This window comes from Topomyia yanbarensis, chromosome 3 (genome assembly GCF_030247195.1).
Source record: "Topomyia yanbarensis strain Yona2022 chromosome 3, ASM3024719v1, whole genome shotgun sequence".
In the NCBI taxonomy this organism is placed as follows: Eukaryota; Metazoa; Arthropoda; class Insecta; order Diptera; family Culicidae; genus Topomyia; species Topomyia yanbarensis.
The window spans coordinates 128,973,005-128,995,797 of NC_080672.1; the positions used below are offsets into that span (position 1 = coordinate 128,973,005).

The window sequence follows — 22,793 nt, forward strand, 5'->3', positions numbered from 1 at the left end:
ATTATAATTAAACTAATAATTAAAAAAATCACTCAAATCAGCATAGTTTAACGAATAAATAAAACCCATGATTTCCTCACTCATGGTTTTTTGGCTCCTGAGTGAAATCCGCCAAGAAGTGAATACAGTATACTGGATTATAAGTGAATACAGTATACAGGTTAAAAGGCCGATGTTGAGTTCAATTGATATTTTTATTTTTCATTTTTATGAAGCACAAAAGCAAAACAGAACCTTTGTACAGTTCGTGGCGAAACATTCTTTTTTGATAGACCTCGCAGGTTAGCATACTCGGCTATCACAGTAATAAATAGCACACCTGCTTTGCATACTTGTACTAGGCATTTGAACTTCTAGGTTTTTTTCACTCGAGCAAAAATATTTTTTCACCGGATTCGAGATATGTTTCCCGGTAATAATTGTATAATAATATATTTGTTAAAGAAAATTAAATTAAAAACAAAGGACTTGCTTCAATATATACGTGTCGTTGGGACAATTGAGAAATTAAGCGTACAAATCTTGAAGAACTGTTAACAAAGTTTGAAATTAAATTCGTTCTATAAGCGGCGACAGAACAAGAATCACAAACCGGAGGGAACAGGAGGTGTCAAAACCAGGAGTGAAAACCTATGAGTCAAAACTTTTTTTTGTTGGAGACGAACCACTGCGACCAGTATTTAGATCTATTGTGGTAATAGTCAAAACTCACTTGGATTGCTTGGATTTTTTTTTTACTCACTCCCAAAAACGTGCATAACAATGATTTGTTTCCATCGCTCCTTTGGAAACAAGCTCCTTGGAGTGGTGATTTATTTGAAACACTGTAATAAATGGATCCATCACTTTATACTAGTCCTCTTATGGTATTATTTCTCTACCGAACTCCCATTTCCCTACTCATGGAAATATTTTATGTAGGTCTTTGTAGATTCACCATGTATTTATTTATTATTATGTCTTTGGTATGTACCATAAAAATACATTTAATGTTATCAAAGATAAACTCAAGATTACTAGGTCACCGATTAACTCTTATACCACGAAGAGGAACAAAAAAATCCTTGAGAGAATGTCGGAACAGTCAATATTGTTCGACAACATATCGAAAACGAACATTCTTTGCAAGAAAGTGCGGCGAGACTCCAGCGTTGGCAAATCTAACAACATGCATCTATTATTATAGGGCGGAAGACAAATAGAATCGTTCCAAGGCAGTTTTCTACTAGCAAATCGTACAAAACTTCTCTGAACGCGCTCCAGCCGGTTACTTTGAACGGCGTTGTATGGCGCCCATACTTGTACAGCATACTCCAAGTTGCTCCAGACCAGCGCGCAGTACGAAAATTTCAGTGCGTAGAAATCAACAAAATCGACAGCGTTTCGTTTTAGAAGACCCAGTGTTGCAAAAGCCTTCGCCGTTGTTGCAGTGATGTGGTCGGCAAATAGAAGTTTTATCTCAAATAACACTGTCAAGTCACGGATAGAATCCTCCCTCTCGATAATACAGACTTGTAGGGTATATTCGCAACGCCGTACATTTATCGACGTTGATCTATATCATCTTGGAGCACAGCGGAGTCGAGTACTGAGGCAATCCACCGAAAGATTTTCAGATCATCAGCATACAGTAGTCTGTCAGGCTTGATGCAGGTGCAGAGATCGTTTATGAATAAAAGAAAGATCAGTGACCCTCGGTGACTTCCCTGAGGTACACCGGTTGGCGTTTTGAAAGCGCTTGAGCGTGTGGTACCAATTCTAACAAAGGCGAATCGTTGTGAGTAGTAAAATGCAGCCATCTGGTTACCCATCCAGGAAAACCTAGTCACTCCAGCTTCTAAACAGCAATGTTGCAGAACACCTTGTTGAATGCTTTCGCGAAATCAAAATTATAAAGCATCCACTTGTTGACACTTCTCTACAGCTAGAACTAGAAAGCTTGTGCACGCCATCAAGTGCGAAGTGTCTCGAAGATTGACTTTTTCTGGTATACCCCCGGAACGCTTTCTGTTATTTATAAACATCCAGAATGTCGAAGGATTATTTCGACGGCTGCGTTGAACTTGGTTCAGATATTCACCGAATGCAGTGTTCCGAGCAGTGTCATATTGCAGTTCAGTTTGACGAAGAATAGTTTCGTTGTCGTCGGTCCTATGATGTAAGTATCACTTTCGTTGTTTCGGGGTACATTACGTAGGCGGCCAATCTCGACATTCCACCACGGAAACTAATAATAGACTTTTTTGCTAACACGTTTTTGGGAACATTACGAAGAATCGCAGCATAGCTCCAACTGCGTGATCCAAATCATTTTCAATCAGCATTTCATGTCAATTGAGTGCACCGATGGCCATTGAGACTTAATCGGAGTTGCATCTAGTAAAATAAAAGTTGAGGTCGTCGTTAATTGTATCAAAAGCTTCACCATCATCAGAACGCAAATAAAATCTTAGAACGAAGGTTTTGTGATGAGGTCTACTTTCAGTATAGATGTCGGAGGTTCAATCAGTTCAAATACGTCCGTGTCGTTAACGAAAGCTAGATCGAGAGTCCGTCCATTCACGAGATTTGGCACAAGCCGCTTAAGACCAACGTTTCTGTGATGGCCGTCTCTTGTTCGATGTTGCATTTTCAGGAAGGTAGCACTTATAATTGTCATCGAAAATGCACCGATGATTAGGGAGATTGTAACCACCTACAACAAGTACAATGTCGCTTTGTCCAGAATGCTATTAGCTTTGCCCAGAATACTTTGGACTGCAGAGGAGTGAACGTTGTACAAGTCAGAATCACTGTTTGTCCTCAGACAAATGCAGCAAATAGGCAGGCAGTGAAACGCGTTGACAACTTGCTCCAAATATTCACATTCAGGCAGTTTTAGAACAGTCCCAGTTTGATGTTTGCTTATCGCCATAAGAACACCACCTCCACGACACAGATGACTAGTAGAAGAGTTGCGTTGTTCATCGTTTAATATATCATCATGCAACCAGGTCTCGGTGAGAACGATAATGTCATACTCGTAGAAAGTGAAGACAAGCAAGAAGGCCTGTGTTTTTGTTCTCATTCCACGAACGTTCTGGTAATAGACGAACAGGAAAGCAAATGTTGTACGCGACTGTGTGCTATGAACCAAGAGGTTTTCAGTGAGCGGATTATCATTTAAAGCAAAATTTTCGCCTGAGAAGGGAGTTCAGAAGCCCCCCTCACGACCTCTGAAACTCCGTACAAACATAGATAGCAGCAGTACTACACTCGAAAATATAAAATAAAATAATAAAAATCAAACATAGTTTAATAGTCAAATCGAATGAAATGTATACATCACCGCTTTGAAATTGTTCAAAGAATGTTCTTTTTTTATGTTTTCACATTTCTTGACGAAATTGTGCGAAAATACTATTCATATATGACAAAATACCATGTTTTAAATAGGTAAATAACGTGATATGTTGTTTCTAGAGTTTCATTAGTGCCTCTGTATGATTGGTTCCTTTACCGGGTCAGTAAACAATCGGTGTTCGAAATATTCAATAAAATAAATTCGATCTAAATACATTCATAACAATTGAGAATCTCATAGAAGCAAATTTCCTCGACATAACTACATGCGTGTGCGCTCGGGCAACCAAAAAACCCCCCTCAAGATGAAAATTGGCACCTTTCAATGAATAGATTTCTTTACAAACTCACTAATTATCGACCCGGTTTTTAATTCGCAGCTGGCATATTACTATTTTCCTCCGTACAGGAGGTGAAGTGGAGCTAGCGTGAAATACTGGCCTGGCAATTATAGCGAAGGACACCAGCGGAGGGCGAATTCGCCGTACTACTCCGGAAGATGGAGGACAAGGTACTGTTTGAGAGCAAGCACTGTATAGCGCTGAAATGTGTTCTATTTCTATTCTATGGAGGTGAGTACCAGGTGTCACAACTACAGTCTACTCTCCCTGTCTGCGTGAATCAATAACACATTTGAAAAGATCTTCACTTTATCCGAATATCACGATTACTACAACCTCTTTGATAATCGAATAAGAGAGAGTTGACTCTACCACTTGATCTGATTCCTTCAAACGCATAACCACTGCTGATGGATTAATAATTGTAACTAAATCTCACGATTTTTTAGGACTGGGATGCATCTATCCCTTCCTCCAATCAAACATGGCTGAGAAGGGGTTCGATTTCAATGAAATCTACTCCATATCGGCCATTATTCCGATTGTTGCCCTATTCGGTCCGCTGATATTTGCACTCCTGGTAGACAAATGGGCAATCAGTAGCGCCTTTGCCTACGGAAAGCGGGTCCGAATTTTGACTGCCGTCAGTTTGGTAGCATCGATTATTTTGTACGTGATACTGATGTTTGGCGTGAGTCGAACTCCTCCACCGGAGGTGTGTCACCCGGAGGTGAACTTCATGTGTAACAAGAAAGGAGCCTACATTCTACAAGAGAAGTGCAGTGCTGAGGGCGTGTGCCACGATTGGGACTACAATAAGGTGAGTGGAATTTAAGACTAATAAGATATAGTAAGCAACAAGCAAAAGCGAGAAACTTATTTATTTGACAAGTACTTATTACGTTATTCCAAATCTGAACTATAATTACCAAATGTTTTCTTTAGATAGTACCTAACATGCCGCCGAGAAGAAATGGTTACTCCACGCCGAATGTCGCCGCGCACGGACGTCAAACAGCGGATTGAAGACATAAACAGCTTGTATTTCCGCGACACCGCCGGGACCAACATGTATGTTGCAGATTTTGTCGCATTAGCAAATGATAATAAATGGAAGCGCAGCAAGCAAGCGTGGTAGGCATTTATTCAGCGTATTACTTTGAATTCAAAGCGATTACATATACATATTTGTGCATTAATCGATTGAAATTATTGCAGGCTACAAGTTATGGAAGAAAGTTCAACTAGAAATTCATTGAAACTATTCAATAAAATCATGGAAATACGAAGAAATTAAGACTTTTACCTTATTCAACTAATATAATTGAATTCATCATAACGGCATATTTCCAATGAATTTCAAAAAAACTTCCATAAATTGTAGCCTGTATTAATTGCAATCAATTGATGCATAAATATGTCACAGGTTTAATAAATGTATACTACGTTTGCTTGCCACGCTTCCATTCATTATCGTTTGACAATGCGGCAAAATCTGCAACAGACATGTAAGCCCCTGCGGGATCGCCGGTACGCAAGCTGTTTACGCTTTCAATCCGCTATTCGGAATCCGTGCGCGGTGACATTTGGCGTGGAATAACTTAGTTACAAATGGTGGGATATCTAAGTTACAAATGGGAGGGAGAGGTGGTATATTGACAGCCACTCGTCCAATTTTCACCATTTTGCAATGAATAATTAGGAAAACATTGCTCAAATGTTATATAATTAAATGGAAATTGATTGAATGTAGTAACACTCTGCATAGCCAGTTTTTTTTACTGATTTTTTCACCTTAAATGCCATATCAATTACTGATAAGTTCGCCATAAAAGGTTGGGCCCTAGCGCCTTAAACCGCAACAATGTAATTACCGTAAACCGGGGTGACTTTGATCACTCGAAACATTTTTCGTAGATCGCTTATTAAACCAGAATAGTCTACCGAATCATTTTAATTTGAAATGATTTTTACTCTAAACTTATGAAATACTGATTTGATATACTTTTTGAGTATATTGTTCGGTTTTTGGGTCCAAAAACTACGAAACACCGAAATTTGACTTTCCCTTGTTTTTACGAAGCTTCGTAAAGTATAATTTTTTTTATAAAACAAATAAATCTCAGATTTGAGCAAGAATAATAAATTACAAGCGAGTTTTTATTTTCCTTTAGATTGGGATGCGGCAAATTTAGTTTCAAGAGTTTGTTTATTTTAAATAATTTTTTGTGAAACTAGTTTGCAATTATTTAAAATTATTTTAAGCAAAAATTCGCACACTTTTTTATTGTTCAATATTCCAACGTGGTAAAATAGATGAAACTTTTTGTACATTGATAAAGCACTGAAATAAAACCATTTTAGCAGTTTTAAAGGTTTTCAGAATATTTTATTCTAGTTCGACACAAATTATACGAATTTTGGTTACTCGAATTGTACAGTACATTGAAATACTTTTTATAATACCAATTAATATCTATTTAATAATGAGTATCTTTCCAGAATTAGTTTAAACAAACATTTGAATGAAAAACATTGACATCAACAACTTAATGTGGGTGAACATGCAGGTTATCAAAGTCACCCCGGCATACGAACACGGGCTTCAACTTGAAATTATTTTTGAAAATATAGCTGTAAGCGGACAATTTTAGGTAAAACCATTCAATCTTGTTCTCCATACATTAGTACATGGTTTAAAAATATGAAACTTGAAAAAAATGTGTTGCGTCTAAAAATATGTAATGATTACTTCGAAGAGTGATTAATGTCACCCCGGTTTACGGTACTTCGCGTTGGCGATGGCAATATGACAGAACACACGGTTTGCTAGCGTTGGCAACCATATGTATGTAATATGTAAGCAATCCAGAAGCACAACGGGTCGACGTCATAGCGGTCACACGGTTCAATGGAAGCGGAACGAACGGTATGACAGAAGCAAATTGATTTATTCTGTGATCGCACCACTCATGTAAGGTTCATCTTACGAATACCAAAGTGCCATCTTCGCCATACCTGTATATACTACATTGATGGCATTTGGCTTCGTGGTTTAATAAGACTAGACGCGATCGCTACTGTTGTTGAGCTAGTATTTGTTACTGCCCGATCCGCTGTCATTGGTTTGACAGTTGTGTGTTAGCATAAGTCAACTGTGTACCGGTCTTGGTCTTAGCAGCTGGAATTTCCTTAGTAGCCTTTGCGCAAGACTTATTTGACACGGCTCAACGTGTTAACATAACTGAGCCGGCAATCTTTTAATATTTTATAATATTTTACAATACATAAAAATAGAAGGAGAACCAAAAATCCGGTTACATGCCAAATGATATGCAGTTCCTTAATCGAATTCACAAAGATCACACGAATAATACTCAGCAAGCTGAATAATAGCCAAGTAATAATTGAGTTTTCAATGTCCCCTTAGTGTCTTGAATAGAATACTGCAATTGTACTTGGAAAAATGCAGCAAATTCATTTGCATTTTCGAACTCACATCCGGTAGAAAAGTTTTCGGTTGGATGCAAGTTTGCAAGCTACACCAAGAACAAATCTTGTCCTTTATCCAATTTATCGACAGTGGTAGAACTAACGAAGTCAGTCACAGTGCCAGTTCTAGCCAATTCGTCCGCCCATTCATTTCCAGCAATACCGGAATGACCGGGTATCCACAGAAGGCATTTGAAATGCAAAGTTCTTCGCTTCGAAGTCGACATGCGATTACTAATTTCGATATCGAATCTGCCGAACTAAGTGCTTTCAGGACAGCTTGACTGTCAGAGCAAAAATAGATTCTTTTACCGCGAATTTCCTGTTGAAGTCCCGTTTGTACGCCACACAGTATCGTGAATATTTTTGCTTAGAATACGGTACAGTATTTACTAAGTGAAAGAGATTGATTGAATCTCATTTCACGACAATAAACACCAGCATTGACTACAAAGAACCATCAGTATAACAAATTATGTGTTCTTCAAGTTGTCGCTCCATCCAGCCAGACAGCCATTCCTCGCGAAGAGGAATTCTCACATGGAAACTTTTAAAAGGAAATATACATGTGAGTGTAAGGTCAATGGGTCACTCTTCCCTAGTAACCAAACCATTTGGGGCCACAGTCTTGTATGGCTAGATGCACGATCTTATTGGTTACTGTTTCAGAGCCCAGTAACATTAAGACGGTTTTATGTTCAAGAGTGCCTCTAGAGCAACAGTAGATGTCATCGAGAACGCATCGGTCATCGCCATTAGGACCATCATCTAAAGATGGTTTAACTTTGTTTGTATTGTCATGAATTCTCTCTTCTGTCATTAAACAAGGCACCCGTATGCCAGTATTGGTCTAACAATTGTTGTGTAGATCCACTGAATGTACGTGGATTTGAGTCCCCAGGATTTGCCGAAAGTCCGTCTACATTGATCAAAGGCAACGCAAGCTCTCTTGTTTCTGAAATCGATGTGAGCTATCCATTTAAGATTTGAGTTAAGAGTTACCCTAATGTACTTAATTTAATTCAATTTTAGAGTCAAAGAACTGTAATGATTGAGCTCCGATTGTAATCCTTCGTTGTGTGAAAAGCACGATTTTTTTCAGTTCGTTAATTTAATAGGCACAAATGCGTTAGCTTGGCGGTGCCAAATTCTTTTTTTAGCATTTTGGATATCTTAAAACTAGGAGGTTACAATGTTGAAGTATTTTTATATAAAGAGGAAAAAATTTACAGCTATCTTATAACTAGAGATACAATTCAATATACAAGTCGTATACAATCCGGTCCTCTCGTTTTAAGCAACTCCGTGCGTGTCGCTTCGAACCTCGGACATTTGAAGACCACATGCTCCGGTGTCTTCCCGACTTTTTCACACTCCGTTGCACTATGGTCCCAAAGCTGTATTTAAGAAGACAAAACTGTTTGCGCCAAAACCGTTGGTTTTAGATATATAGTATCTTCGGCAAACTTTGTTAATACTTTCCTGCCGATTTTTTTATATTAGTTGAATTAGGGTGGTCGTTGTGGTTAGGGTGTTCAAAGTATCAACTTCTTAAATATGTAAAATTCAGCTACATAATGTTCTACAAAGTTATAAATCAATCAAATTGAAGCAACTTTTCTTAAGAAACTATGTGGCTATCTCTAATGGTTCATGTGCTATGATTTTTGCAATATTTAAGGTGGGGTGGCTCTTTAAAAATTGGTTTTCTATTAATATCTTTTTATGTGTTAATTTCTCGCTAATACTTTGTTCTAGAGGTTTTTAGAACTTGTAAATACACATGTTTGCCGAAGCAATAAAGTTTCTATCTCTTTTGTTTGCATAGTTACAGGCGATTTTCAAAACAAAAATGGTTTTCTTCAAAGCTATATATCTTCCAACATTGCAAATGGATTTTCAATCTTTTACTTTCATTTGAAAGATCGGAAGTTTTGAAGTTTCTGGTGAAAAAACTGCCGGATGCATGATGACGGTACTTGCTTTATTGGCCCCGTAATAGATAACTTTTATTTAGAGTTTACTATAGTACGCTATTAACACTATTGTGAATTCACGCTAACATGTAGTTGTACGGTAAAAGGTTGTGTTTTCAAACAGTGTCACATATTCAATAGATTTTCATTATAACACACATTGACTATTTCTCAGTTGATTTTACCATCAGAGATTGAGCGATGAAAACGTGACCTCTTAAAATCACTATTTTTCATTTGTTACTTTATACATTGATTTATCGTAAATACTTTGTTTGCAGCACTTTTAGAACTTTGCATGGCGAAGATTTTTGCTGAAGTGACAAAGTTATTATCTCGTCTATTTGAAAAGTTATGAACGATTTTTGTTGAAAAATACTTCATTTTCAAAAATTAATTATTTATTTTACAGAAATAACGCTCCCGCAGTTTTTTCATCAAAAACTTCAAAACTTCCGATCTTTCAAATGAAAGTAAAAGATTGAAAATCCATTTGCAATGTTGGAAGATATATAGCTTTGAAAAAAACCATTTTTGTTTTGAAAATCGCCTGTAACTATGCAAACAAAAGAGATAGAAACTTTATTGCTTCGGCAAACATGTGTATTTACAAAAGTTCTAAAAACCTCTAGAACAAAGTATTAGCGAGAAATTAACACATAAAAAGATATTAATAGAAAACCAATTTTTAAAGAGCCACCCCACCTTAAATATTGCAAAAATCATAGCACATGAACCATTAGAGATAACCACATAGTTTCTTCAAAAAAGTTGCTTCAATTTGATTGATTTATAACTTTGTAGAACATTATGTAGCTGAATTTTACATATTTAAGAAGTTGATACTTTGAACACCCTAACCACAAGGACCACCCTAATTCAACTAATATAAAAAAATCGGCAAGAAAGTACTAATAAAGTTTGCCGAAGATACTATATATCTAAAACCAACGGTTTTGGCGCAAACAGTTTTGTCTTCCTAAATACAGCTTTGGGACCATAGTGCGTTGCGTACCCGAACCGCTGAAGCAGCCGTGACCCATACCGGAGCTGTGGCTGGTGGAAGTTCATCCCTCCGTGCTTTCTATTAACTTACGTCGATAGGTTTGGGGTAAGCCTGTAGGTCAACCTTCCCTTTTCCGTATTGACCCATGCCTGCTGCTACGTCGCTATCGAATCGATTCTCGCCATCTTCCTCACGTTTCTGGTGTTTCTCCGATTGTAGCAATCGATATCCTCCGAGAGGGTGATGCAGATGAGATCATACCGGCGATGACGCATACTATCTCCGACGATATTGTTAACAGTTATGTGTCCAACAAAAAAAACACCTTTAGCAGGCCAACGAGGGTACCCGGGTACCCACAAATTGAAATTCTCATAACTATGGCTTCCTTTAACCGATTTGGACACTTTTAGATATTTTGGAGTCATTAACTCGTCCACTTTTTGATTCTATACAATAGAACCGGAATAATGGATCTGGTTTTTGGTAATCCGGATTTTCCGGAGTAATGTTTCAATACTACGATATGATTTGTAAATTTAATTAATGTACTAGCAATATGAGTATCAAAACTCTTCAAATTGTCTCGGAAGTCTGTTTTTTATTGTTACGAGACACTATGGCAATTTGAAAAATGGAATTGGAATGGAATGGCCACTCACGGCTCCATGGGAACCTGCTCCGGAATGTCCGTTCCGGGGTCAAATCACCAAATGATTCCAAAACCACGAGATACAGCCTACTGATGCAATTCCAAGAATTTTGATACCCATATTGCTAGTAATCCATTGAAGTTCGCAAATAGTACCCCAGCACTGGAACCTGCTTCCGGAAACCTGGATTCCCGGGAACCAAATGAAGTAACCCGATTCATTTTTACCAAGTCCAAAAGTGGATGAGTTCTTGAATCCAAAATGGCCAAAAGTATCGAAATCGGTTGGATATTACCTTAGTTACGGGCATTTTAATTTTGTGGGTACCCGGGTACCCACGTCGGCCTGTCACGTAATAAAAAAAATTCAGGAGCCCCTCCTCACTCCCACCCTTACTATATCAACAATATTATTAACCCAAAAGCTTGACTTAGTGAAGTTCTAAGATGTCACAAAGTTTCAATTTTCAGCTATGGATAAAACATAGGAATTTAATTAATTGAAACTTAAAAAGGTACCCGGGTACCGCGTCGGACACACAACGGTTAAGTACGCGCTCGCGACTTGTACGGGTATCAGCCGGAACGTCCAGTTTAGTTTTTCGCTGTTCCGCTTGGTTTTCAGCGCCGTACGTCGCAGTATCGATGACGAAACACTAGATAGCAGACGTCTCGTGCTGCTTTCCGGCCGTCCAATGTTTGGGATGATTCTTCGCTATTGCGTTCGATGCCTTCACCGACATTTCGCAGGCGTAGTCGACGTGGTTGTTAAAGCTCAACCGGTCGTCCATTATCACTCCCACTTGCGTCAGTGTACGCTTCGATGCAATCACGTGCCCTCCGACGTTGATCTTCATCCGCTTTGCAGTTGCTGACCGACAACGCCTTCGTCTTGTGGTAAGCTCTCTGCAGCTTGACCCTGATCATGCAGTTCTCGATCGCGTCTATTTTCTCTGTCACCGACACCTCCACTTCATCAAATGTCTCACCTATCAAAATTAGTGACACGTCGTCGGCGAAACCCACGATTTTCACTTTCCTTGGCTTCAAGACCACATTATACATCCCGTTTCAAGGAGTTGGACCATGAATGGAACAGCAGCGGAACAGCAGCGCTCTGCTCTGGAAATAGCTCTTATGATCTGACATAAATAGTCGGGGACCATCATTCTGTGCAGCGCTGTGGCAATGGTTCCCCAGCTGGCGCTGTTAAATGCATTCTTAACATCTACCGTAACCACAGCGCAGTATCGATTTCCTCTTCGCTTCTGTTTAAATGCCTTCTGGAACCGAACTGCATCTTGAGCAGTTTGCGCTCGCCCTCCGTGCATTTCGTCATCCTGTTAAGGATAATTCTTTACAAGATTTTCCGAGTGTACCCAGCAAACATATAGGCAAATATGAGGATGGATCGCCCAGTGGCTTCCCTGGCTTTGGCAGCAACACCAGCTTCTGTACCTTCCACGTTTCGGGAAAGATGCCGTCATCTAGACACTTCTACAGGACCATCCTGAACTTCTCCGTGTATGTCAGGATCGCAGCTTCTAGCACAACGTTTGGTATTCCCTCCGGACCGGGGGCTTTCTTTGATTTCAGTACCTTTGAAGCTTCTGCGGGCTCATCGCTAGTCACTTGCCGATCGTCCGTGTTTGCTCCTTCTTCTTACGCCAGTAAGCTAGACGCCGTGTCCTGCGTGGCTCCAGTTTTCGCAGCATTGTGGCATCATAAGCCTTGATGTCAATGATGGACTCTCTCCATCTCTCCACAAGTTGCTAACGGAACCTTCATTGCGCAACCGTGCGTCTAACTTCGCTAGAGCTGGTGCTGGTTATTCTACTACTCCACTCCACAGCCCCACATTGAAGTCAACATCAATGACTACCGGCTTTCGGTCGATCAACTGCACGGTTAACTGCTCCAGCATTATGCTCTTCCTTGGAGGTGCGTAACCGCTGCATACTATGACACCGTTGATTTTGACACCGATCACGAAGTCTTTTGTTGAGTTTTCTGCAGTTAACTCTGAACCTCGCTGGATACATGAAATGGCTCGACATTTCATCCATTTAGTTCCCGAGATTCCTCTTGCTTTCCGTCATTATTTGCGTACTTGAGTCATTTAACCCCGAACTCTACTCGGATACTACGCAGCGGTAAGTTATCGCAAGCCATTTAGCTCTGGTTTCCGTAAGCCATTTAGTTCACAGCTTTGATGCGATCTACTCGGGTATTTCCCGGCGTTGAAACTACCCTATATCCGTTTCGTGAACCAATTAGCTCCCAGTATCATCACGATACAACCGGTAGGTGTCTTGGGGTCATTTAGTCTACCTTCTTTCGCGGTATCGTACTCGTCCATGTCCTCATCTGTACTACTTTCATGCTGTTCACGGTATGATGTTCTAGTTTGTGTCTTAGTCTTCTGTGTCGCTATTGTGTATCCGTCTGAGTCGGCGTTCACTTTATTGTTGTTCTTGCTGTTTGTTGCTCTAGAAAGGCGAGACGCGATCGTTCTTGGATAGGTATTTGTTACCGCTTGATCTGCAGATGTTGGTTTTTGGTTTGGCGTATACAGTTTTTTGGTTGAATTTTCCTTAATAGGTTCTATGCAAAGACGTAGGAATCTGCCCTGGGTGCGTGACCTGTGTTGTCCGATGGTTACGTATGAAGAAATTCGCTTGGTCGGACGCATTCTCACTAGAGATGATCGGGTTTCAATTTTTTCGAACCCGAACCCGACTCGAACCTGAGAGCATGAAAATTTAAAAACCTGAAACCGAAGTTATAAAATTTGAAAAACCCGAACCCGACCCGAGCCCGAAAGTTCAAAACTTCAAAAACCCGGACCCGACCCGAACTCGAGAATTTCAAATTTGAAAACCAGACTTGAAGATATATGTATGCTGACTCATCTATATCAAACTGAGCTTCAAATTGATCGATGGTAAAGTTCAAGCTCTTTGCACTTCCGGTTTACGATAACGATGTATGTGGCGTGTTTATCCACAGACAATCGTACCGTTTGTTGAAAAGTGTTTTTGCTGTCCGAAGATAACCTTTAACTTCTGTAAAACATGGTTGAAGGTTAATTTACATGGATGTTAAGACAGAAAATAGTTTGTGAACTGGAATACTGCGCAACAGAAACCGTAGTTTAGAAAAGTTGGTGTTTCAATTTTATCTCGTCAGTAACTAGCATCAACTTGGGGACAATTAGACACTAAATCCAAACTAACGACAAATTTGCAGTAGTTAATGATAAATTTAGTCACTAACATTAGGGCAATTAGTGAAGTTTGTGAATCGAATTCTAAGTAGCCCCAAGAAGATGCTAGTTACTGGCTGAAACATGTACGACTCAAATCATCCGTGAAGGCAATCTTCCTCCCGGACACGAATAACCGTGTTTGATTGAATGCTCTACATCCAATCATGGCACAAAGGCCGAATTATTTTCTGATTCTACCTCTTCCATAGGCCGGACTGCTGAACCTGGACCAGTGTAGCTACAGCTGTCAGCGTGAGGCTCAGTTCGAAAGCAACTGCTACGAACGTCAGGATCAAGAGCTGCGCTTGGCCGCATTTCGGAATAGCGAAGTCGAGGATGACGGAACCGATGTGGCAGACGAATCAGAACTGGTACAAGTAGATGAAGGCAGTGGCAGAAATACCGGGGGGAATGCAAAAAGTAACGATCTTGATGGGGATGGTATACCCAACGATCAAGATCCGGATGATGATAATGACGGAATTCCGGATTCGCAGGATAACGATGATGACAATGATGGTGTGCCGGATGCAGAAGATCTGGACGATGATAACGATGGTGTGCCGGATAGTATGGATCCAGATTCGAAGATGACGGCCAACGACCTTGATGGAGATGGTATGTTTATTGGGGTTAGGCTTTGGATAATGGGAATATGCAATTGGTGTTGAGATCAGATTGACAAAGCTTAGGTAGGACGCATATTAGAATTTGTTAGCAATTGGTCGAGCATATTTTTAGGAATTCCTAATGACCAAGATGAGGACGACGACAATGATGGCATTCCGGACGCGCTAGACGATGATGACGACAATGACGGTGTTCCAGATGCTCAGGATGATGATGACGACAATGATGGTATCCCGGATAGTGCAGATTCTGATGCAAAATCTAAGGGGAATGACTTAGATGGCGACGGTACGTAGGTTCAAGAATGTTAAAAACTAGACCTCTGCCTCGATAAATGTTACATCACTCCCTCTACGCTGAATGCATATGGTCATTACTACAAACATTGCATAATGCGAAGACAACGTCCGTACATTTATGTTGTAACTGATCCAGGGAAGATCACTGTTCGTCATTATCTTCACTCAAATTACTAAATTTTCAAACATCAAACGTATCAAAAACAGCTCTGAAAACAATTCTGCAAAAACTCAAATTCTCTGACTATAAAGTAAGCACAATTCTTCTTATCGAATTCATCACGTATTTTAGGTATCCCGAATGATAAGGATGATGATGATGACAATGATGGCATTCCAGATATTATAGACACCGACGATGATAACGATGGTGTTCCCGATCGTTTGGACAGTGATGATGACAATGACGGCATCCCGGACACAAGAGATAAGGACGCCGTTTCCAAACCTAACGATTTGGATGGTGATGGTAGGTTACCTAACTTACTAATTTTTGCACACCTGCTACCCATAACCAAAACCGAAAAATACGATTAAGGAAATTTGTTGAAACAATAACTCATTTCGCCCTCAATTGGCAAATCCTTGAATTGGCAAGTAATCCGTTGTGCACAATCCCAACCCGCATGTAGGTATTCCTAACGAAGAAGATGATGATGATGACAACGATGGAATTCCAGATAAGGATGACGATGATGATGATAATGATGGTATTCTCGATGTCGAAGATGTAGATGATGATAATGATGGTATTCCAGATGACCAGGAAGGCAAACCTCTAACCAATGATCTGGATGGGGACGGTAAGTTTCAGCAAGTACAACAAGTACATCCCGAAAAACGAGTATTGAAATGAACAGGTATACCCAATGACCTGGATGACGATGACGATAATGATGGAATACCGGACTCTGAGGACGATGACGATGACAATGATGGTATCCCGGATGCTGAAGATATAGACGATGATAACGACGGTATTCCGGATGAGCTTGACGAGGGATCGCGTAATGCTAATGATCTGGATGGAGACGGAATTCCAAATGATCTTGATGACGACGATGACAACGATGGTATCCCGGATGAGATCGACAATGATGACGATAACGACGGTATCCCGGATAGCATCGACAGTGACGATGACAACGATGGTATTCCAGATAAAGCAGATTCCGGTACAAAATCAAAAATTCCGATGCGAAATCTAAATGACTTAGATGGCGATGGTACGTAGTGTACATTTTTCAAACTAGACCTCTTCCTCAACAAGTGTTACGATATGTGAATAATACTACAAACTTTATACGATTCGTGTACTTGTGATTGTAACTGATCTTGCAACGATCATCACAGTCATCCGTCATAATCATCATGGACAAACATCAACTGTTTTTTTTTTTACCAAAATAGAGGCTTGGATGTTACTTCTAATGCAGCTCCTTTTCGACAAAACATAATATGCAATCTCTTTTGAATTTTCTGTTTTATCTTAGGAATTCCGAATGATAAAGATGATGATGATGACAACGATGGCATTCCGGATATCAACGACACCGATGATGACAACGATGGTGTTCCCGATGTTCTAGACAGCGATGATGACAATGACGGCATCCCGGATATAAGAGATAAGGATAGCGGTTCGAAACCTAACGATTTGGATGGTGACGGTATGTTAACTAACTACTAACCTTTGCATTCCTGCGACCTATAACCTAAACCGAAAAATAAGTCAAAAAAAATTTGTTCAACAATGCATTGTCTCAGTTCGCCCTGAATTGGCAAATCCTTGAATTGGCAAGTAATCCTTTGTGCACAATCCCAACCCGCATGTAGGTATACCGAACGAAGAAGATGATGATGATGACAACGATGGAATTCCAGATAAGGATGATGATGACGATGACAATGATGGTATTCCCGATGTCGAAGATGTCGATGATGATAACGATGGTATTCCAGATGACCAGGAAGGCAAACCTCTAACCAATGATCTGGATGGGGATGGTAAGTTTCAGCTGAATTCTGCATACTACAAGGTCAGGTATCGACTATCTATGAGCAGGCATTCCCAATGACCTGGATGACGATGACGATAACGATGGAATACCAGATTCTGAGGACGATGACGATGACAACGATGGCATTCCGGATGCTGAAGATGTCGACGATGATAACGACGGTATCCCGGATGAACTAGACGAAGGATCACGCAATGCCAATGATTTGGATGGAGATGGCATTCCAAACGATCTAGATGACGACGATGATAACGATGGTATTCCAGATGCGATCGACAATGATGACGATAACGACGGTATCCCGGATAACATTGACAGCGATGATGATAATGATGGAATTTCCGATACTCAAGAAAACATTGTGATGGAATTTTCCGCTCCGCAAATATGCCACGATCCGGCTACAGACAATTCCGAAGAAGACGATGATGATGAAGATGTGAAGTGTTACACCTTTAGTGGAAACGCCATCGAGATTAAAGCATCCATAGATGAACACAATGAACGGGACGACGTCGAGGAATGTATTTATCCTTTAGGTATGCAATCAAAAGTAATTCAAATTATCAGCATAATGCAATGGATATTTTAATTCTAGACGGATTCAAATGTCACATTGACAAAGCATGGGTCAAAACTCAAGAACAAGGATGCAAACCAGTTATAAAATGTCTCCTACGGCAACCGTACGATGACAACAGTAGCTTGTTGTTTGGAACGAGTTGCGATGGTGTAAGTATTTCATGACCTTTAAATGATCAATTTCAGGGTACGGTACACAAACCCTTTTTGCAGGACGAAGACAATGACGGCGACGATGATCGCGGAGATTCAACATACTACTTCTACCTTTACATCCGTTCTTTGCTGGATTTCTTTCTCTTGGCAGCTCTTACCATGTTCAATACAATCATTGTAATTGCAACTCGTGATCCTTCAAGCGGAGTGGGCGACTTTGGCCGGCAACTGGTTTGGGGTGCCATCGGTTGGATTGTTTTCTTCAACGATGACTATGAGCAACCCTACTTCCTGTTCATTCTGTTGAACACAACGGCGGCTATAATTTTATTGAGCCCACTTAAAATGAATATCTCTCCACTAGAGGAATGGTGGAAGTTTAAAACGACTCCACAGAACTTCTTCTCAGTTGCACCGTTCATTAAGTACGCTAGGAAATGTTGGTTACCGTTCCTCGTTGCACTTGGCTTAGGATCACTCTGGAGCATAATCGACTCTATCGATGAGTCGCATATGATCGACATACCAGTTAATGGAGGCGATGAACCCAAAAAATCCGTTGGATTGCAGAATGTTTGGAAAACAGTGCTGCTGGCCGGTGATTTACTTGCCGTTCCAGCACTGGTATTCTCAAAACGTATCATCGAAGTGATAGGAACTTGCAAAATTCTTGTGGCTGCTTTTCTATCCTTATTCATACGCTACATCTTACTAGCCATCTTTAACTGGAGATTCTGGGACATTATCGAAGATCTGCTGCTACCTACCACCCTCGGACTAACCTGGATCACATTGGTTCTACACTTCCGAGACAATTTGCCCCGCAAGGTTACTGCCCTGGCTCAGGCCCTTCCGGTGATTGCCCACTTCGGATTCGGCCGATTCTTTGGCGCACTGATCGGCATCGAAAATGATTATGACCAGCTGGAAAACGATTACGAAGTCATCGCCGGGATACTGTTTGCAATTAGCATTGTAAGCATCGTGTTGTATCGCTACCGGGAGATGGTACCAAGCTATATTGGCCAGTACATTCCGGCACTGAAGCCAGACAAGATCGAGAAGGTCACAACGAATGGAAAAGGGGAAACTGATGTATGAGCAAATGCTGTTGGGTGGTGATTGGAGGATTTATTGCTCTGCATTTCCAGAAAAAAAAGTTTACGAAGGATAGTTCCCTGCGAAAAAAGGGGAAACCAAATATTTGAACTGTCAAATAATTGTTTTTGAGATTATATTTTTTTATTTTATTTAAGATTCAGTTATTTTAACTCAAGACAATGTTTCACTATAATAAAGACTTGTTGATTGGCGTTTAATAAAATATGTGTTTGCGATAGGAAAATCCTAATAATAAATAAATAAATGAATGAATGTCCAGCTTTTCATCACCGATCGATCCCAAAGTCAAAGAAGTGCTGATATGGAACAAGGCACACTTAAGAAAACAATATATTGAGACATTCACCGAAACGTACACGCCGCACCAACTGCTTACTAAAGGCCGCTCTAAGTTGGTTGTGCCGCTTTATCCAATTGAGCTATTTCCGCTATCGAGCAAAGAACACAATTTTCTTCATATTATTGTGAGCTCGTCCCACCATCTTCAGCTGGGCTAATCGGAATTAGCTATTACCGATAATTACTAGTGGCATAATGAATAACCATGACCATAGGAGAATAAAAACATACCATATCGCATATGGTTGAAACTACCATACAGGTGTGAACTTGTTCAAATATATTTGATTAATTGGTCGGTGTTAAGTCAGACCGGACCAAGTCGCAAAACATCAAAAAATGAGTTAATGATAGCACTGGATAAAGAATTTCTTCATCTACATTCCACTTTTACCAGATTTCAATATGAAACAATAAACAAGAATTATGGTAAAAATTATTTTCCAGTTATAATGTAAAGGATGCTGCGATTCAAACTTTAAACGCGTTTTTCTCGAAATCAATGCACTGTCACTTAGTCCGGTCTGACCTAACACCGACCAATTTAAGTTGTTAATTTTATGCCCAACAGAGACAAGTTATCATCAGGTAGTACAGTAGAACCTTTGATTGTACCATTATTTTGCCTAATTAATTCATCAATTTTTTTGTGCTTTTCCCAAAACAAAAATTATGTGCTTAACATTATGATCATTTATTTTAGCAACCCCGCATAGCTAAAAACCATTTGACATAGTCCGAACAATAAACCTGTGTTGTAGGATATAGTAACCATTAGAGGTGTTACTGTTATAATGTTCCTACACTGTATACTTAGATTTTATTCAATGAGTATAACAATAGTACTACCATATCCCCAATAGTAACGACGAATTGAATGGTTAAATTATAGTAAAACATTATCCAGTACCATATGTGATATTGTCAGAGCTTTCACCATTCATTCAAATTCAATCCGAACGAACCACAATACAGTTCAGTAAAACGCTTGCGTTCACCCCAACCGAATGAATTGCCGCTATGGATACCGAAGCAACAACACGAGGAAACAGAAACAGGAACGAATATATCCACACACGCTTGCATAAGCACGTATCATTATAATGATGAACAGTTGTGAGTATCATTGAGAGAGAGGATATCAGTATTCTCTTCTCTCTTCAATAGTGGTCCCTCTTTTCTTGGTTGATTATTTGGTGGAATTGGTTCAAGAACATACAAGCTGTTGAATCATTCAGATTAATTGTGTAATGCTGAATCTGAATATAAAATTCTTCTGGCCATATTAGCGGTTTTCAGCGTCTTTCGCTACGTCAGTTAAGAACATATGGCTTGAGGAGCGGATATTAGGCAACAGGTACCGATTATTTGATTCTGCTGAGGTTTGAAGGGAAAAAAATTGAACTTGTATTCACGATGCTTTATACATTTAGGGAAATCGTGGATATTCAAACATCGATATGCATTTTATCAGTTTTTTGGATGTTGGTTTCTCAGATGATTCAGCTCAACACATATAGGTTCAATTTTTTCTAACATTGCATCTCTAGCTTACGAATATTTGAAATTTTATAATCGTGAACCAAAACGAAGTGGTTATAAGCTTGGTTATAAGTTATTCGCATTTAACAAGGACAATATATGTTTCAAACTATGATGTACTACATTATTTTCCTAAATGTTGTACAGACAGGTTAAATGTTAACAAATATAATATTAACCACAAATTTGATGAGTAAGAATTATGACTCTCGATTAAATTGGATACCTACTAACGGAGTGTTTAAAATGTACGGCATATTGTGGAATATTTAATAATCAGAAAATTACTTCAAGCTTCGTCTAAAGTTGAGCAGGAATAGTAAAATTACACATACCTTTCAATCTTTTTTTTTCGAGAGTTGTCCTACTGGAGCTGTAGAGCTAGGTTCTCGGAAGGGCTCCCCGTCAGAATCACATACTACAATTTGCAGACGAGACAGGCAATGTCGCCCAATAAAACACTGCATTAGGCCAATTGTAGCGGGCCGTGATTCTGAATGTGATATTCATTGTACGGTTCAGGTATGTGCGGGCGTAGGGACTCGCGATCGCGTGTATCATCGCGAAGGGCTCGAACATTTGTACGTTAACGTGCTCGATCGCGTGTCCGTTTGTATGTCGCGTGTGCGTTTGTATGTCGCGTGCGCGTTTGTATGTCGCGTGTGCTAACGTGTATGAACTTCGCGTGTATAAATTCTATTTGATAATCGTGTGCCTTTCGCATATTCGCATATGTTTTAGAATGATCGTGCGCGGACCGTGAATCTGATACTTAATTTTTGGTGTACGGTTCAGATTCCAGAAGAAAGTGGGTTCTTACATATCATTAGAATTCCCATTCATGTCGCCGTAGAACGCGTGGTCTAGTGGATATGAGCTTTATTTTTTTTATTGATCCAACTGAATGTATGGACCTAAATTGCTAGAATGAAGGCTAAAGATTTCCGGTCGTGACCGATTCATGATCGCGCGCGTTTGCAGGTTCGCGTTTGAGACCGCGTTTGTAACGTCGTAAGTACTAAAACGTTCACACAATTGCCGGAGTGTTATCAAGTTTACGCGATCTCGGGCATTGGTGTGCGTAGATTATCGCAAAGGGCTTAAGCGTTCGTATGTTGACGTGTTTGTCGCGTGTGCTCGCGCGTATGTGACTTCGCGTGTATAAATTCGATTTTGAAACCCTGCGGCCATTCATATATTCGCGGACCGTCATTCCGACCTTTAGCTTTCGGTGTACGGATCACATTCTGACAGGGAGAGAGTTACCCCATATCACTAGAGTTTCCGATCATGTCGCCATGGAATGTTTTGTCTAGTGGATATGGGAGTTATTCTTCATTTTTTTTTAATTAATTAACAAGGACCTAGATTGTTGGTACCGAGGATAGAGACTTCCGGACGATCCCGATTCATGATGGCGCGAGCGCGGGAGTTTGTAGGTTGACGCTTGAGATCGTGTTGCTAAGTTTATGAGTGCTGAGATTTTCACCTTATCACCGGGGTGTAATCACGTTTGCGAGTTCGTGGGCGTAGGTTGCTTGGAAAATCGCGAGGGGCTCTAACGTTTGTGCGCTGACGTGATTTTGTAACGTGTGTTCTTGAATGGTCGCGCGAACCGTGAGTCTGATATTGAATTTTCGGTGCGCGGTTAGAATTCTGACAGAGAGTGGGACCGTTTATATCGATAGGGTTCCCGGTCATGTCGCCATGAGACGTGTTGTCTATTAGGTATGAGCGTATTTTCTTAATTGGTCCAGCTGAAGGCATGGACCTAGACTTCTAGGATCAAGGGTAGACTTCCGGACGTGATCGATACGTAACCGCGTGCGCGAGGGCTTTTTTATAGGTTCATGCTTGAGACCGCGTTTGAGAATGTGTGAGTGTTAAGACATTCACTATCACCATCTTTGTTGACCCAGCTGAAGGCGGGTGTACAATGGCAGTATAGGACTTGAAAAGAAGAAATAAAAGACAATATATGAGAGACGTAATAGATTAGATAGATACAAGATACAGCTGAAGTTA

General features: G+C 40.1%; 1 protein-coding gene across 9 annotated transcripts in view; it reads left to right on the plus strand.

The window, feature by feature from the left end:
• LOC131688905 (protein PFC0760c-like) overlaps window positions 1-19,139 on the plus strand; it is a 50,233-nt gene extending 31,094 nt beyond the window's left edge. For 2 of the 9 annotated variants that reach the window (XM_058973519.1, XM_058973518.1), the window contains exons 2-13: window positions 3,723-3,914; window positions 4,133-4,503; window positions 14,287-14,695; window positions 14,819-14,995; window positions 15,299-15,475; window positions 15,639-15,809; window positions 15,867-16,232; window positions 16,500-16,676; window positions 16,843-17,013; window positions 17,072-17,566; window positions 17,626-17,759; window positions 17,823-19,139. In XM_058973519.1, coding sequence (XP_058829502.1) covers window positions 3,842-3,914; window positions 4,133-4,503; window positions 14,287-14,695; window positions 14,819-14,995; window positions 15,299-15,475; window positions 15,639-15,809; window positions 15,867-16,232; window positions 16,500-16,676; window positions 16,843-17,013; window positions 17,072-17,566; window positions 17,626-17,759; window positions 17,823-18,866 — 3,765 coding nt within the window. In that variant the 5' untranslated portion in view covers window positions 3,723-3,841 and the 3' untranslated portion in view covers window positions 18,867-19,139. The remainder of the gene's footprint in view (window positions 1-3,722; window positions 3,915-4,132; window positions 4,504-14,286; window positions 14,696-14,818; window positions 14,996-15,298; window positions 15,476-15,638; window positions 15,810-15,866; window positions 16,233-16,499; window positions 16,677-16,842; window positions 17,014-17,071; window positions 17,567-17,625; window positions 17,760-17,822) is intronic. The other 7 variants (XM_058973520.1, XM_058973521.1, XM_058973523.1 and 4 more) reach the window with 7 other exon arrangements.
• Window positions 19,140-22,793: the final 3,654 nt, after the last annotated feature.